Here is a 14654-nt window from a genome sequence, read left to right on the forward strand (position 1 = left end):
TATCTAGGGTAGAGCTGTACCTTTCCCCAACCCAAGCCACCCTACCTTACTGGTCCTTGTAGTTGCTGGTTGACGGCTGGCCACTGGCTTCCCCTGCGGACACCTGCTGACACTTCCTGGAGCCGCCTCAGTTGGAGCCGCCCTTGGCCTTGGGGCACTTAGCCTCAGGGCTGCACGGGCAGAGGGCTGCCCTGGGAGGACCCGTGATGAAGGGCTCGGGCCCAATCGGAGCGAGGATGGGCGGGAGGGAGGCGGGAGGGAAGCAGGAACGGGAGACGCTGCAAGGAGATACGGGCGCACAAGGCCTGGAGACCCCGGTTTTTAAAAATAAAGCGCACAATGGGGCAGTGCAGAGGTCAACACTCACCTGCTTCCAGGATAACGAAGGAAGCAGGGGGCTGCTCACGGATAGCTAGGCTCCAGGCAGTGGGCCTAAGCAGCCAATCAGGGCCAGTGGGAGGGTCGGGAGGCAGGAGGGGGAGGGGAAGCGGGAACGGGAGACGCTGCAAGGGGATGCAGGCACACGAGGCCGGGAGACCCTGGTTTTTTAAAATAAAGCGCACAATGGGGCAGCGCAGAGGTCAACACTCACCTGCTTCCAGGATAACAAGAAAAATACAACTAGGGAAAAAGGCCCAAGAAACTCTTGCAAGGATAACAAGTTTTATTTCTACAAAAATAGGTGCATCAGCAAAGAACTCTACATTCATGGAATGTTCTGGTGAAAAAGGGTGCAAGCAGATGCGTAAAAAGCGATACAGCATCATAGAGTTTGTCATTACATATAGTGAAAACCCATGTGGCTGGTTGGTGCGACCCTATACATGACTGACCTGCTCCATAGGGGATGCCAGGCCATTGGTCTAACAAGCCCAGTCCGTCCGTCTTCCATCACGTAGGGTCTGCTGGGATCATCGTCTCCAGGGAACCAAGGCCAAAGGAGTAATTAGCTACATTTGTTAATTGTGCTATTCTATTATTCTACAAAGCACCTGGCAGGCTCAAAGACTGGCACAGGGGGATCTTGAACCTCCTACTGACCCATACATTCTTCACCCTTCCCAATCACGGCTAATGTATCCCTCCCTGAACCTCGCATTACAAATCATGTCATTATGAAATAAAGGTGGGACAACCATGCTCTTAGATCTTTTATGGTGGATTGGTTTATGGTTGGTGGTATGGAGTCAACTGGCATCTTGAAATTCAGGGTTCTTGGGACTGGGGCAGTTGTAGGGGCTATAACTCGTGGTTGGCTGGGTTGGGGTAAGAGGCCTGCTTTGGCCTGTGTGTGATAACACATACACAATGGCACCCAACACTGTCTTGTGACCTTGCAGGGCACATTCTTTCTAGAACACACAGATTGGCAACAAATTTGGAACAAAGGAAGGTTTCTGTGAAAGCCAGCAGCGTGGGCCTCTCTCATCAATGGTTGGGCCTTTTCAGATTTCTCCTTGAGGCTCGCGGCCTGTGTCTAAAACACTAAATACTGCAAGCTCGTGCAGGCCGTATGCTTCGACTATGGCTACAAAATGTCGTCTGCTTATATACAGGCACACTGTCTAAGCATCTGAATATTATGATTGTGTGGGGACCTTTAAAATGCCCCCCTGCCTACTGGACCATTATAGTTCTTCCAATGGGACTCGCCTCACCCTAAAGCGCCTAAGGGGGTGGGATGGCTCTGCTCCTTTTTCAACACTGTCAAAATGGTTAGAATTGTGACAGTATATCTTATTATGGCAAAAGGAAACTGTTGTAATTTTCACTTTGACCTCTTATCTTTGTTTTGCAGTTTTCTTTTCAACATTTGTCATATCCCAGTGAGTGTGGAATTGATCCTTCTCGTTGTAATTAACACATTACATTACAATTGCCATCCTAAACACAGATTTCCCAGACCAGAATACACCTTTGCTTTGCCAAAGGCAGTGCCTTATAGGGGTTGTGGAAGTTTCTTGGGCAATATTATGCAGACTGCATCTCCTGCACAAATTACAGATCGTGCTGTTTGCCCTGTAGAGTTTGGAGAATGGTATTAGAGAAGCGACCACAAAGTACCTTCTTTAATAGTGAGCTAGCACCCACATTAGCAGGTACATGGGTGTCTGTCCCTTTTTCATGACTTTGCATGGGTCTGCAACCAATGCAAATGCGGTAATCCTCTTTGCACATGGTAAAACCACCAAGGCAACCATATGGGCAGAGTGATCCCAGGGAAGCACAGTTAGTGGTACACTTTCTCTTCCCACGCCCAGTGAGCTCTCTGGGACAGTCACTGGCCTGCTTCTAAAGGGAAACCAGGGTGCTCCTGCGAAATCCCTGTAATTGAAGCTGATGACATGCTGTTCGTAATTGTAAAGGTGTATCTTGCACCCTTAACTGTAAATTGGGAATTAGGGTCAGTTTTAGGGTGGGCACAGTCAGGGACTGCTTAACCTCCTACCGTAGTTCTGGAACCTTCAGGGCTAGGACTCTACACACCGTCTGGGGTGTGTTCCATGGCACAGGTCCGCTTGAACTTTAGTTAATGTTGTGCTGTTCCATGTGTTCTCTGATTCACAGATAGTGATTCATGTTAAAGAAAACCAGAGAGAAAGGGGCAGCAAAGTAAACTAAGATCCTACCTTGCTGTGGAAATTTAGATGAAAAAATAAATACAATTTGAGAGGTTTTTTTGTCAGCCTGTACTGTCGTAGATGCTGTAGAAAATTCCCTAAGCCAATCCAGAGTTCATACTAGAGGGTTCTCTGCCACCTACCACAGTGCCTCTGGGGCCTGGATTTACTTAAAAAAACAAAATGGCGGCATAGCATAGGGAGAATCACAGGCATTATTTGATGACTCTACAAATATTTGTTTTTTAGATGTTACTTTAAATTTATCTACAAATTAATTTTAAAATGAAAAGTAGACCATCACGGTATTGAAATAGGAATGAATGTGCATATTTAGCCAATCGCTGATCGCTCCACTCTACCCTAGCTCCTCCCCTCCCTACGAATCCCAGCTCTTCTGTTACCCCTGTACACTTACTTGTGTAAACCTAGGGGCCGCCTATGTACGTCACACAGTTGGTTATCAGCCAGGTTTGCGCTTTCTAAATCACATACATACATACTTAAGTTTGTTCCTTCACTCGGTCATAACTATTATTCGACTAACAGAATCAGTATGTAGTTGGGAATATTATGTTATCTTTCAACTAAAAATGTGTATTTGTATTATTATTTTGTCAAACATCTCAGGAAGAAATGCAGAGTTGTGTCATCGTCAAAAGCATTGTATTGACCGGTTTCCATGCTGGTAACACTAGCTCGGCTGGCCGGAGGAGGGTTGTGTGAGGAGTCAGAAATGTGAGGCAGACAACTTAGTATAGGTTTTTCACAAGATATTGGTATTAGATTATAAGGGTTTGATAAACGCCTCACTATCCCTAATTTAACAAGGATTTCCCCTGCCTATCAAAATAAACTAACTGAAAGCACTTTGACAAAAGGAATCTGTTCCTCACACTCATACATACATCACATTAATAAGGGGAATATATATGGCAATTCAAATGTAACAGAATAACAGTTAAATTCAACATACACCTAATAACTGTACAACCTTGTAACCTGGGTCGATTCCCCTTCCCCATATTCAAAGCAGGATTATAGATCAAAAGTTCAAATAAGCAAGTTCTGTAGTGTAGTCAAGTTCTGATGATACATTTCTTCTTACTCCAACAGTCTTTCTCTTGGACTTTAACCAACAGTTCAACTAGATGACAGTCTTTATTTCTCTACTTGTATCCAAGAGTTTTGCACAAATTCTTCTTCTTAAGAAACAAAACACTTTCACAATTCTTCTGGATCAACAACCTTTTCTTAGGATGATTCAACAACAATTCAAGAATCTTGCCACTTCTTCTTCTCCACACAGCCTTCAACCACAATTGCAGTACTTCAATGATTTTTTCCTGGTCCACTAACCTGCCAGGACTACCACTAAAAGTTCCCTATCCTGGTGTACTCGCCTGCCAGGGCAAACACTCCTAACTCTACTACAAGTACTCTGTGGTGATGTTGACTTCAAACCTTTTGGAAAGTCTTTAACTTTCAATAACATCAAAATTCACAATTTCTTTTTTGGAAAACATAAAATACATTGGTTCTGTTTGATCCACTCTTTTGTTTACCACAGGCAATGCAGGTTATGCTCTTCTGCTCCTTGATACTTTATATCAGGAGGGCCTCTCTCCTGCCACTTCTGTATTACTACATTTACGTAATTTAACTGCTAGCAATGTGTCTTTATTACACCTGCCCCTCTTTGACTTAGGCAATGCTTTTTGATATCTTGCTTAAATATTACCTCTTCCTTACTCTGGCAACAATGGTCACAAACTCCATGCAACAATGTGCTCTTATTATTTAGCCAGCATGGATTGTATGCTCTGCGAAATCTTGGCCCTTCTTTATTTTGGCATTGATTGTTATAGTTTGCTTGCTTCAGTTTTGCCCCCTCTTTATAACAATGATTATAATCGTTTTCTTCTTGCCTTTCTATAAGGTTCCTATTTGTCCAATGAATTTTCTTTATGTTTAGTTGGTACTTAAAATAGCTTTTAGTAGTCAGCGGTAGCCTATGGAGCATACCGGGTTTACCCGCCAATGATAAACTCACAGGTCTCTGCACACGCGTCCGTGCTATCGGCTGCCACTGCTCGTTCTGCCTTTTCTGCCTTTTCTGCCGCCTCCTGTATGCCAGACTGCTGGGATTCTCCAGTGGCCCACGCCACTCGGGGAAGGAGCTTCTCTCACTCCTAGTGCACACCGGTTCTCGCCAGCCACCATGACACTGTACGCAATCAAGAGATCCTTTCTCTCCATTGGGAAAGGCGGACACAATTTCGCTTCCCGCCGTGCAACCTCTACAATTAAGGTTATCAACCTTGGAGACTCTCTGAGGACCAACATCCGCTTCAGCGATAGCAGAAGCTCTGGCGTCCCCTTTCTTCTTCCACTGCAACTGAGACTGGTGGTCTCTGCAACTTCACCTTCGTGTTCTGCTTCTCATGGCCTCCATCTGAGTAGGCCTTATATATTTAAAAGTCCTGCTCATGTGTGAGTCATTAGAACCACTAGCCTACACCTTACAGTACAGAGCCTCTGAGTCCCTCTTCCTCGTCTCAGTACTTAGGGCATTGTGCAACTTGAAGTTCTCAATGTTATGATTACCTTTTTCTTCATTAGTTTCAATTCTACAATAGGCCATTAATATTGTAGGGTCACTAGGGAAGTTAGTGGAAGGGGTTTCCCAGTTCTCCTGATCTGAATCCTCTCCCATGTGGTCCTCCCGCAGAACACCACCCCCAGGGTCGGGATTTCCTTAGCACATGAGAAGGTTTCCAGGCCAGGATTTCTGTGAGAATCATCTCTGATTCATGATAGTGGTTAGAGAGCCAACACAAGATCAAACATCATATATATACTGGTTGTTATAGTGACCGTGATGTACATTACAAAAGGGATGTCATTCATCGAGGGTACGGGAGACTGGCTTTTTTCAGATGGAACTAGTTCCGCAAGTGCTAGTATCAAGTATTTAGTGACCAGAAAGTGGATTGTAGGTTTTGCAAGCATTTCAGGCTGCAGAGTCTTTCTCAAGCAACTTAATATACATTACATTCCACACTACCTTTCCTAGAATCTCTTCCTCATATCTGATGCTCGTTTTTTGTGCTCCTTATTTTCCTTCCTACTCCACCACCTTTCTCCCCCCATAGACCACATTCTGCATCCCTTGGCACTGTGAACCCATACGGTGGTGATGAGTGTGGTATCAATGCCTATCACATACAGCTAACAGATGGAGATTTATTTTTATTCATTTATTACATTTGTTACACGCCCAGACCCTTAGGTCTTGTGCACTTACAACATTGATAGCACCGCCCCTTTTGTTTCTTTTCTCCCCATTGTCACTTTAAGCTTTGCACAATAATAACAGGAGCAATAATTCTCCCCTCTGTAGAGGAAAGTGTTAGGATGTTGAAATATTTTGAATATTGATATGTTGCTGTTTCCTGTTTTCTTTATAGATTTACGATGGTCCAGACACTCACTCCCATATAATTGGAACATATTGTGGCCCGGTTGTTCCACCCGCTATCTCCTCCTTTGGAAGCGCAATGACATTCAAATTCCAGTCTGATGGCAGTGTGAGTAGGAGGGGCTTCCTGTTGGAGTGGAATGCCATCGAAGCCTCTGCTGGACCTATTCCTACCATAGCCCCAGGTTTGTCTCTAGAAATACCCTTTCTTTGTTCATGCTCAAAAGGTTGTTAGAACAGAGAGAACATCATGCTCAGATAGGCTGGTTTATGGTGGTTTTACAAATAACTATTTTGTTGGTTGTTTTTTAACCAGGTCTGTTTCATCCATAGGTAATTGAGATTCAAAGGAACTTTCTACACGCCATGAAACAATGCTAATGGTTCCATGCCATTGTACCGAAATGCATTTCAACCAATGAAATGTTACCAGAAAGAAAAGATTGATTTTGATTTTTTATTCAATTAGGGGGTTGCGCCTGCCAAACCCTCTGCTTCCCCAGCTTGTCACTCCACACCTTTTAACTCTTTACCCCCACCGCCTATATATTTAAATGTGGATATTCTTTCCGTAACATTTCATGCAGTAATGCATTTCGGTAACATCACTGGATGCCATGCTAATCCATTAAAGGTTTTCCAGATTATCTGCTTGCACCATTGTTACAAATGGAGTAAATGCAATTATCACCAGTGTTTAGTTAATACAGAATTGAGCAAAGTGGTCGGTCCATAATATATATGGCCAAAATATTGTTGCAATAGACTAGAATAGTTTTACCCATTTTTTTTGCTGCCAGTGTGCTAAGGAATAGAGCAAATATGCCTAGTCCCAAAGGTAGCTAGCTATGTGTCAATTAGAGAACATTTGGACGAAGGCAAGACATCTAAGCAGTGATTTTTCATTGTTTTTGGTTCACGGAAAAGGGAACAAAGAAATAATGCTTAATTTTTCAAGATTGGACTTTGAGGCAGCATCCATTAACATTATGCAACAAACAGAAAGCTAAATCAGACGGCTATATTTTTTTCCCACTGCACAAATCTTTTGGTAATACAGATTGCGGCAAAACCTGCTTGCTCCATTCCATATTACTTCAACAAAAAAAGTGGTGCAAAGTGCAATTGCTCGATAATTAGTAGTGTGTGCAACAAGACATAAGGCCTACTTGACAGAACGTTTTCCAATTGGGTTTTGCCATTATAAAACGGCTCTGTGAATTAGGCCCATAGTCTTGCCCCAGATCCCTTTTCTAGATATGGATAATTGCATTAAACACTTACATTAAGGATTTAATAGACAGTTATGTTGGTATTCCTCTTTTCCCAGAATGTATGCCAGCACATGAGATGAGGAGTGTTGTCTGGCACAGGAATCTACAAAGAGTCATTGCCAGAATTGTGTTGTAACTCTTGTTAGTTTCTGCAATGAATTTTCCTTGTTTTCATATCGTCAAGGATAGCTCCGGGCCAAGGTGCTCGGCTTGGAATCAAGACGACACAGAGCAACACATGTTTGATCCCCGGGTCTGCGCTTAGAAACCTCTGGGTATTAAGCGCATTATAAATAACCTATCATATCATATTCTTCATTGAAGTGTAGACTAGGTTGCAAAGTTCTAATCGTAATGGTTGTGTAAAGGCAAACACTTTCTCAATGATTAGACTTTAACATAACCATGTGACTCGACCTGGCAGTCCTGCTCTGCAACAATGCACAGCATAAACAATTTACATTGATTACAATATATTGACAGCATGTCTGTGTAAATGTCTATTATATTCTGAAATTATAGGATTATAAAATAAGGCAATCTGCATTACCAGTATAAAATCCTGTAAATACCTTTTTACAGGCTAGTTGTCGCATCACTACTGACCTGTAATAAGAAAATGAGAGCACTACTTCGCAATATAACCTGAGGAGGGGGTGCATTACCGGTAGGGTAATGCCCCCGAGGCCATAGTTAGATGAAGCCCCGGGGGCATTACCCTACCGGTAATGCCCCCCTCCGAGGGTTATATTGCCATACGTACCGTGATACTAAGAGCAATTTTTCTCAAGTTGCTAAACGGCACTGGGACCGTTTCTCGACTGAAGGAAAAAAAGCAAAAAAATAAATGAAAACAGTAAACAAACAAAACATAGTCCCTTTTCCCTTTCCATGTCGGCCACTTGCGGTAAAGAACTCCAGGACGCCACAGCGTAGGAGCCTTGTCAGGCAGGTAAGGCCCAGGCAAGTGCCAATGAGTTTGCTTTTAACAAGCTCATTGACCCTCGCTGGGTACTAATGCTCTGTAATCTATTATTATGCTTCAGTTGTGATGTCACTGCCTGTCAGCACTGAGCTGAATTCCTCCTACCCCTGAGGCACTTAATTAAAGCAGTGACATGCCTTACAAATTAATTTCCCTTTCAATGATGCTTTACAGCCTTGAACTGATAAGGAACTGTTTATGGTAATATGTTTATTTTGTGCACTGGTTGAGTTTCACACCTGACCGTAAAAATGTGCATGTTATTGCTTATTTTACAGTCAAACAAAAACATTTTTTAGATGCATTTTTATTAAACTGCTGAAACTATTTTGTGCAACACATCAGAAGCTGCATATTTCTTTTCTTTTCTCCAAAAAGATTCTACATTTATTGCATGCTTCAGAATACATCAAACAAGAATCCAGGTATTAAAGGGGATGTGAGTGTATGTACATGTATTATAAGGAATACAATATTCCCTAACACCCTTAACAAGGATATTGCAAGTCAGCACAGAGTTCAGTGACGTTATAAAGCAACTCAGACTTCGCCTTTGTTCCTCTAATCGGTCGCAGATCTCCTCAGTGACTTGCAATATCTTTATGATCTAAGCTAGGGGTACATTATCCCTTCAATCAGTTACATAATTGGTGTGCTTACTTTATACTAATGAAGTAGGTTGGAACTTAAACAATGACTGTATGAATCTGTGCCTGACCTGTCTCTGACGTTGTTAATTCATATGTGCTCGATGTAGGTGCTTGCGGTGGTATTCTGATGACAGGACAGACACCGTCCTTTCTCTTCTCACCTGGCTGGCCAGCTAAATATGGCAACCGTATGGAATGCACATGGCTCATACGATCCCCGGGCTCCACAATAGAGTTTAACATCTTGGCCTTGGACATCGAATCACATAGTTCATGCAATTACGACAAACTTGAGATAAGAGATGGTAAGAAGGAGTTTTAATTTATGGCATACTTTTTATGCATTGCTACACGTGTACTGTACATTGCTTTTCAATATCCTTAACCTGCATGATTTGTCACAAAGACCCTGATTCAGAAAAGCTGTGTATTTCGTTTATGGCAGTTCAGGAATGTGTGTGCGTATCTACTTCAATTTTATAAAAGAAGATAAAAGTGAATGGCAAAGTAAAATCTGAATGTGTGGTCTCTATTTTCCCTCGTATGCAAGTGCATTAATCTGGACAGTGGGATGAATGTGTTTAAAGGAATAGTGCACTCAAAAATAGTATTGCCTTAAAAGATGGGCAATAATCCAAAACATACATTAAACATATTTTTTATGAAATTTCCTATGCAAACAAGGCTCAAAGCGTTTACATTGGAGCATCCATTTTGCCATTTCAGGCAGCCTCCTCAGCTCTGCCCTGGCGCCACAAAACAAGCAGCAAAAGCCCCCTACTTGGAGCTTTTGCTTACTGTAGCCAGAGCAGAGCTCAACATGAGCTGAGGAGGCTGCCTTCACTTTAATTTTACGTTTTCGGTGCTCCCCAAGTCCAGGGAATCAGAGAAAATGTAAAATCAAGACAAAAAGCAAAGGTGCAGCCATTACAAATACAACATTGTTGTATTTGTGATTGCCGTGGTTGGAAAACCACGTAAATCATAAATACAAGAACGTTGTATTTCTGACTGTGGCGGCTTTCGCTTGGAGTCTCCTGGGCTCCCTCAGGGTTGGGGAAGCCCAGGAGACTCCCAAGCGAAAGCCGCCGTAGTGAGAAACACCACAGCATTTCGAAACACAACCGTGTTGTGTTTCTGCCTGCAGCGGCTTTCACTTTGAGTCTCCTGGGCACTCTGTTGGGAGCCCAGGAGACTCAAAGTGAAAGCAGCTGCAGGCAGAAACACTGCAGCATTTGGAAACACAACCGCGTTGTGTTTCTGTCGGCAGCGGCTTTCACTTTGAGTCTCCCCTTAAAAAATGCTGTGGTTTTCTTTCGAAGTTTCTCGGGCTCCTCTAGCTCGGAGGAGCATGAGAAACCTAGAAAGAAAACCGCAGCATTTTTAAATACAACAACATTGTATTTATGTTTGTGGTGGCTTCAGCTTGGAGCCCAGGAGACTCCAAGCTGACGCCACTGCAAACAGAAATGCAACGTTTTAAAAGCTGCAGTTTTCTTTCGAAGCTTTCCGGGCTCCTCCAGCCCAGAAAACTCAGAAAGAAAACCGCAGCTTTTATATTTGCAGTGCTTATTTAAAAAAAAGAAATACGCATTTACCTAGATGCAGCTTTCCTGCCTGCATTCTCTGGTCTCCGGCACCAATGAAACAAAAGCCACCCAGTGGTAGCTTTTGTTTATTACAGCTGGCTGGCTTTTGCTTCATTAGTGCCGAAAGGGCAGCACAGGAGGCTCATCCATTTCACAAAATGTATGCCTCCTAGTGCTTCCAATTTTTGAGTTTGAGCTTCATTTGCTCAAAACTTTACATAGGGACTTTGTTTAAACATATTTTTTATATATATTTTTGATTATGGGCCATGCTTTTAACCAATAACATTTTTGAGCACACTATTCCTTTAAGCGCAAAAATGGATTGGATTGCCCAGGCATGTACCCATGTCAGGAAGGGGCAGCTGTGACAAAAGGAATACTGTTCTGCAGGAGTACAGGAATGAGTAGTGTCTAACAGTCTAACAAGCATACTCAGCCCCATAATACCAATAAACCAACAGTGACCCCAATCATTAAGGTGAAACAGGCACAACCGGACAGGTATAACACCTTCACCTCTTTTGATAACATGGGCCAAATGCGGTGTATACTCTTCAGAAGGTGTGTGATCTAATACAGTTGCAACACAAACAACAATATTACAGGGGTACCAAACTTTGTGTTCCAGCAACATCCAAGAATGCATGCTTGACCTTTGAACCTGCCCTTCTGTCACTGTAGGACAGTTGCTGTAGATGTCAGGAAACAGTCACAGCAGGATTTTGGCATGGAGAATTTTGAGAGGGGGTCTACTTAGCAGACCTCCCTTTCAAAAACGGAATTAATGGCAAAATTGTATTTCTAAATATCAATAAACGTTCTCTCCCACTCCCACTAGATGGCATTCTGTCACAAGTACCAAGTTAAAATGGTTGCGCATCAAAATTGTAAGGGTCAGGCATATCATCCAGAGGAAAGTACCTACTGAGCCCATCTGTAGGGGAGTGCTGCAATCTGTAATCCTGCTGGATGTCCATATTAAGTCCCTGAAGGGCTATGGCCCAGCCCAGCAATTTGGGATTTTCTCTCCACAGCCATTAACCGCCTCAGAGGCATGCAATCAGTTTGGAAGATAAAATGAAGTCAGAAATATAGAGTTTCAGCTTGCACACGCCCCAAACTACTCAAATGTCTCTTTTTCAATGGTGGCCAAGAGGCACTCTCTTTTAGTCAGTCCTGCACTATGTTTCACATAGAATGGCTTTCAGTTCCTTCATCGCCAAGTTGTTTGACCTCATGATGGCTCAGATTCTCTACAAAGCCCTCATCTTTGTTCCTGGCATCTTCCCATTTCTCTTGATCGACAGCACCTAAACCTATCATTAGTACCTGTTCACATACATTCACCTAACCAGATTACACTCTTTTGATTAATCCTGCGGATTTGTGCATTGAGCATGGGAACGGACAGGGTGTCGATGGAACGGACAGGGTGTCGATGGAACGGACAGGGTGTCGATGGAATGATTGGAGTGGATAGAACGGATGGAGTACATGAAACGGATATAACTGATGAAGTGCATGGATCTGATGGAGTGCTTGGAACAGATCGAATGGATGGAGTGCATGGAATGGATAGAGTGCATGGAACGGATGGAGTGCATGGAACGGATGGAGTGTGAATGAAATGACCGAATGCATGGAATGGATGGAGTGTGCTTGGAACGACCAAGTGCGTGGGATGGAGGACGTGTGTGGGACAGATGGAGTGCATGGGACAGATGGAGTGCGTGGGATGGACGGAACGGATGGAACAGATGGAGCGGAATGAACAGACAAAGTGCATGGATCAGATGGAATGCATGGTTCAGATGGAATGCATGGATCAGATAGAACGGAACAAGAACATGGGACGGATGGAGTGCATGGGACGGATGGAGTGCGGATGAAGTAGATGGAACGGATGAATTAGATGGATCAAAACGAGTGGATGGATCAAATGGAAAGCACGGAGCAAATAGAAAGCATGGAGCAGATGGAACGCATTGAGCGGATCAAACGGATAGAGTGGATGGAATGCATGGAGCGGATCAAACGGACACAGTGGATGGAACAGACAGAGTATTTGGAACAGACAGAGTGGATGGAATGAATAGAATGTACAGATCGGTTGCAGCTGATTGAACAGATGAAGCGGAAGGAACAAATGAAGCGGAAGGAACAGATGAAGTGGAAGGAACAGATGGAGGGCATGGAACAGATGGAGGGCATGGAACAGATAGAGGACATGGAACAGATGGAGTGGATGGGACGGATAGAACGGATGGAGTGCATAAAACAGAGGGAGTACATGGAATGGGTTGGAGTGCCTGGGACGGATGGAGTGCCTGGGACGGATGGAGTGCCTGGGATGGACGTATGGGGTGGACTGAACGGATGGGGTGGACTGAACGGATGGACTGGATGGAGCGAATGGAGTGAACAGAATATACGCAGCGGATGTAACTGATGCAGTGTGTAAAACACATGGAACAGATCGAATGAATGAAAAGAATAGAACAGACGGAACACACTAAACAGATGCGAAGGATGAAACAGATCAACATATTGGAATGAGCAGTTTATGTAGATGAACGATCGAGTGATGGAATAAAGGCAAAGACTAGTAAACTAAATGGATGAAACGGATCAATCAGATTAGAGTGAGCAGTTTATGTAGATGAACGATCGAATGATGGAATGAATGTTAAGACTAGTAAACTAAATGATGAATCAGGCGAATTGTATGAACAGACGATGCTGATTGGACGGACAGAGTGAATAAAACGGATAGAACAAATGGTTCAGATGTGTGCTTCATCTCAAACACCTTACCGAAAAACCACCATATCACATCACCATGCATACTCTCTCCTATACACCACCACTCAACTAGAACACAGCGATACTATGACACATTCGGTATAGCTGTTCTCATACAAACACCTGCCACGTACTCCCCATAATCCTGATTAAACACAGCTGGCTCAGCACACCCGCTAGCCTATGCATCTCCTCAGGCCTAACGCAGCCAGAAATCAGACTGGATATCAACCCACCAGAATGAACACATATTCCTGACCTCCCAATCACCACATCTACTGCTAAGAAGCAGCTATCATACAAGTGCCACACCAGCTGCACACATATCCGGTGCACCCACGCACCTCATGACTCGCTCTCTCTACTGACTTGAACTATGGTTCCCGAGGGCGTTGAACCTACCAGTGCCTTGAGACCATAATAATGATACATAAGGCACTATATAAATGCAAAGTAACATAACATAACATAATATAACATATAGACAATGTGAAACATGTGCATCTAATAGGAGGTAATATATTTTCAAATTCTTGCAGGCACGTTGACCAAGCATTTAGGCACCAGTATTTCCTGCAGTGGGGTATAGTCAGGTCTTATTTCAAAGTGGTCGCCCAGGAAAAATCTACACTTTTCAACAGCCAATTTGACACCTAGGACCCAATTCATGGAATTATTTGCACGGTTCAAAGTGACTTTGCACTGCCAACACAAACCCTGATTCATGGAACTGTTCAAATTGTATTTTTGCAGTGCTTAGTCCGTGCAAAGGCATTTTGCACAGTTCCATGAATCCGGGTTTGTGTCAGCAGTGAAAAGTCACCTTTGAACCGTGCAAAAGATTCCATGATAGCAAACTGCAGATGGGGAGCAGGTGCAAGTGGATCTTGGTCACCTGGTCTAAGTCCCACCCACATGGTGCCTTCCAGGTTGCCGCTCTTTTTCCATACTTAAGGAGCCCTCCAGTCTCTTTTCCTTTGCAGATGGGGAGCAAGTGCAAGTGGATCTAGGTCACCTGGTCTAAGTCCCACGCACATGGTGCCTTCCAAGTTGCCGCTCTTTTTCCATACTTAAGGAGCCCTCCAGGCTCCTTTCCTTTGCAGATGGGCCGCAGGTGCAAGTGGATCTAGGTCACCTGGCCTAAGCACCACCCACCTTCTTAGCCCTGCCTCTTTCTTCCTGCTCTTAATCTTAGATCAAGGGCGTCTCTCACCCAGGCATCTGAAGCAAACGGCAGACAAAGAAAAGG

At 43.6% G+C, this 14654-nt stretch overlaps 1 protein-coding gene and 1 long non-coding RNA gene across 2 annotated transcripts in view; one reads left to right on the plus strand and one right to left on the minus strand.

Moving 5' to 3' along the window:
• CUBN (cubilin) overlaps window positions 1–14654 on the plus strand; it is a 1794835-nt gene that overhangs the window by 1203916 nt on the left and 576265 nt on the right. Inside the window, exons 39-40 of the mRNA XM_069648353.1 lie at window positions 6092–6287; window positions 9119–9316. Of these exons, the coding sequence (XP_069504454.1) occupies window positions 6092–6287; window positions 9119–9316 (394 nt within the window). The remainder of the gene's footprint in view (window positions 1–6091; window positions 6288–9118; window positions 9317–14654) is intronic.
• The window catches only part of LOC138569915 (uncharacterized), a 152337-nt gene that overhangs the window by 34191 nt on the left and 103492 nt on the right, over window positions 1–14654 (minus strand). The window lies entirely within an intron of this gene.

This window comes from Ambystoma mexicanum, chromosome 2q, assembly GCF_040938575.1.
Source record: "Ambystoma mexicanum isolate Mex_15411 chromosome 2q, UKY_AmexF1_1, whole genome shotgun sequence".
In the NCBI taxonomy this organism is placed as follows: domain Eukaryota; kingdom Metazoa; phylum Chordata; class Amphibia; order Caudata; family Ambystomatidae; genus Ambystoma; species Ambystoma mexicanum.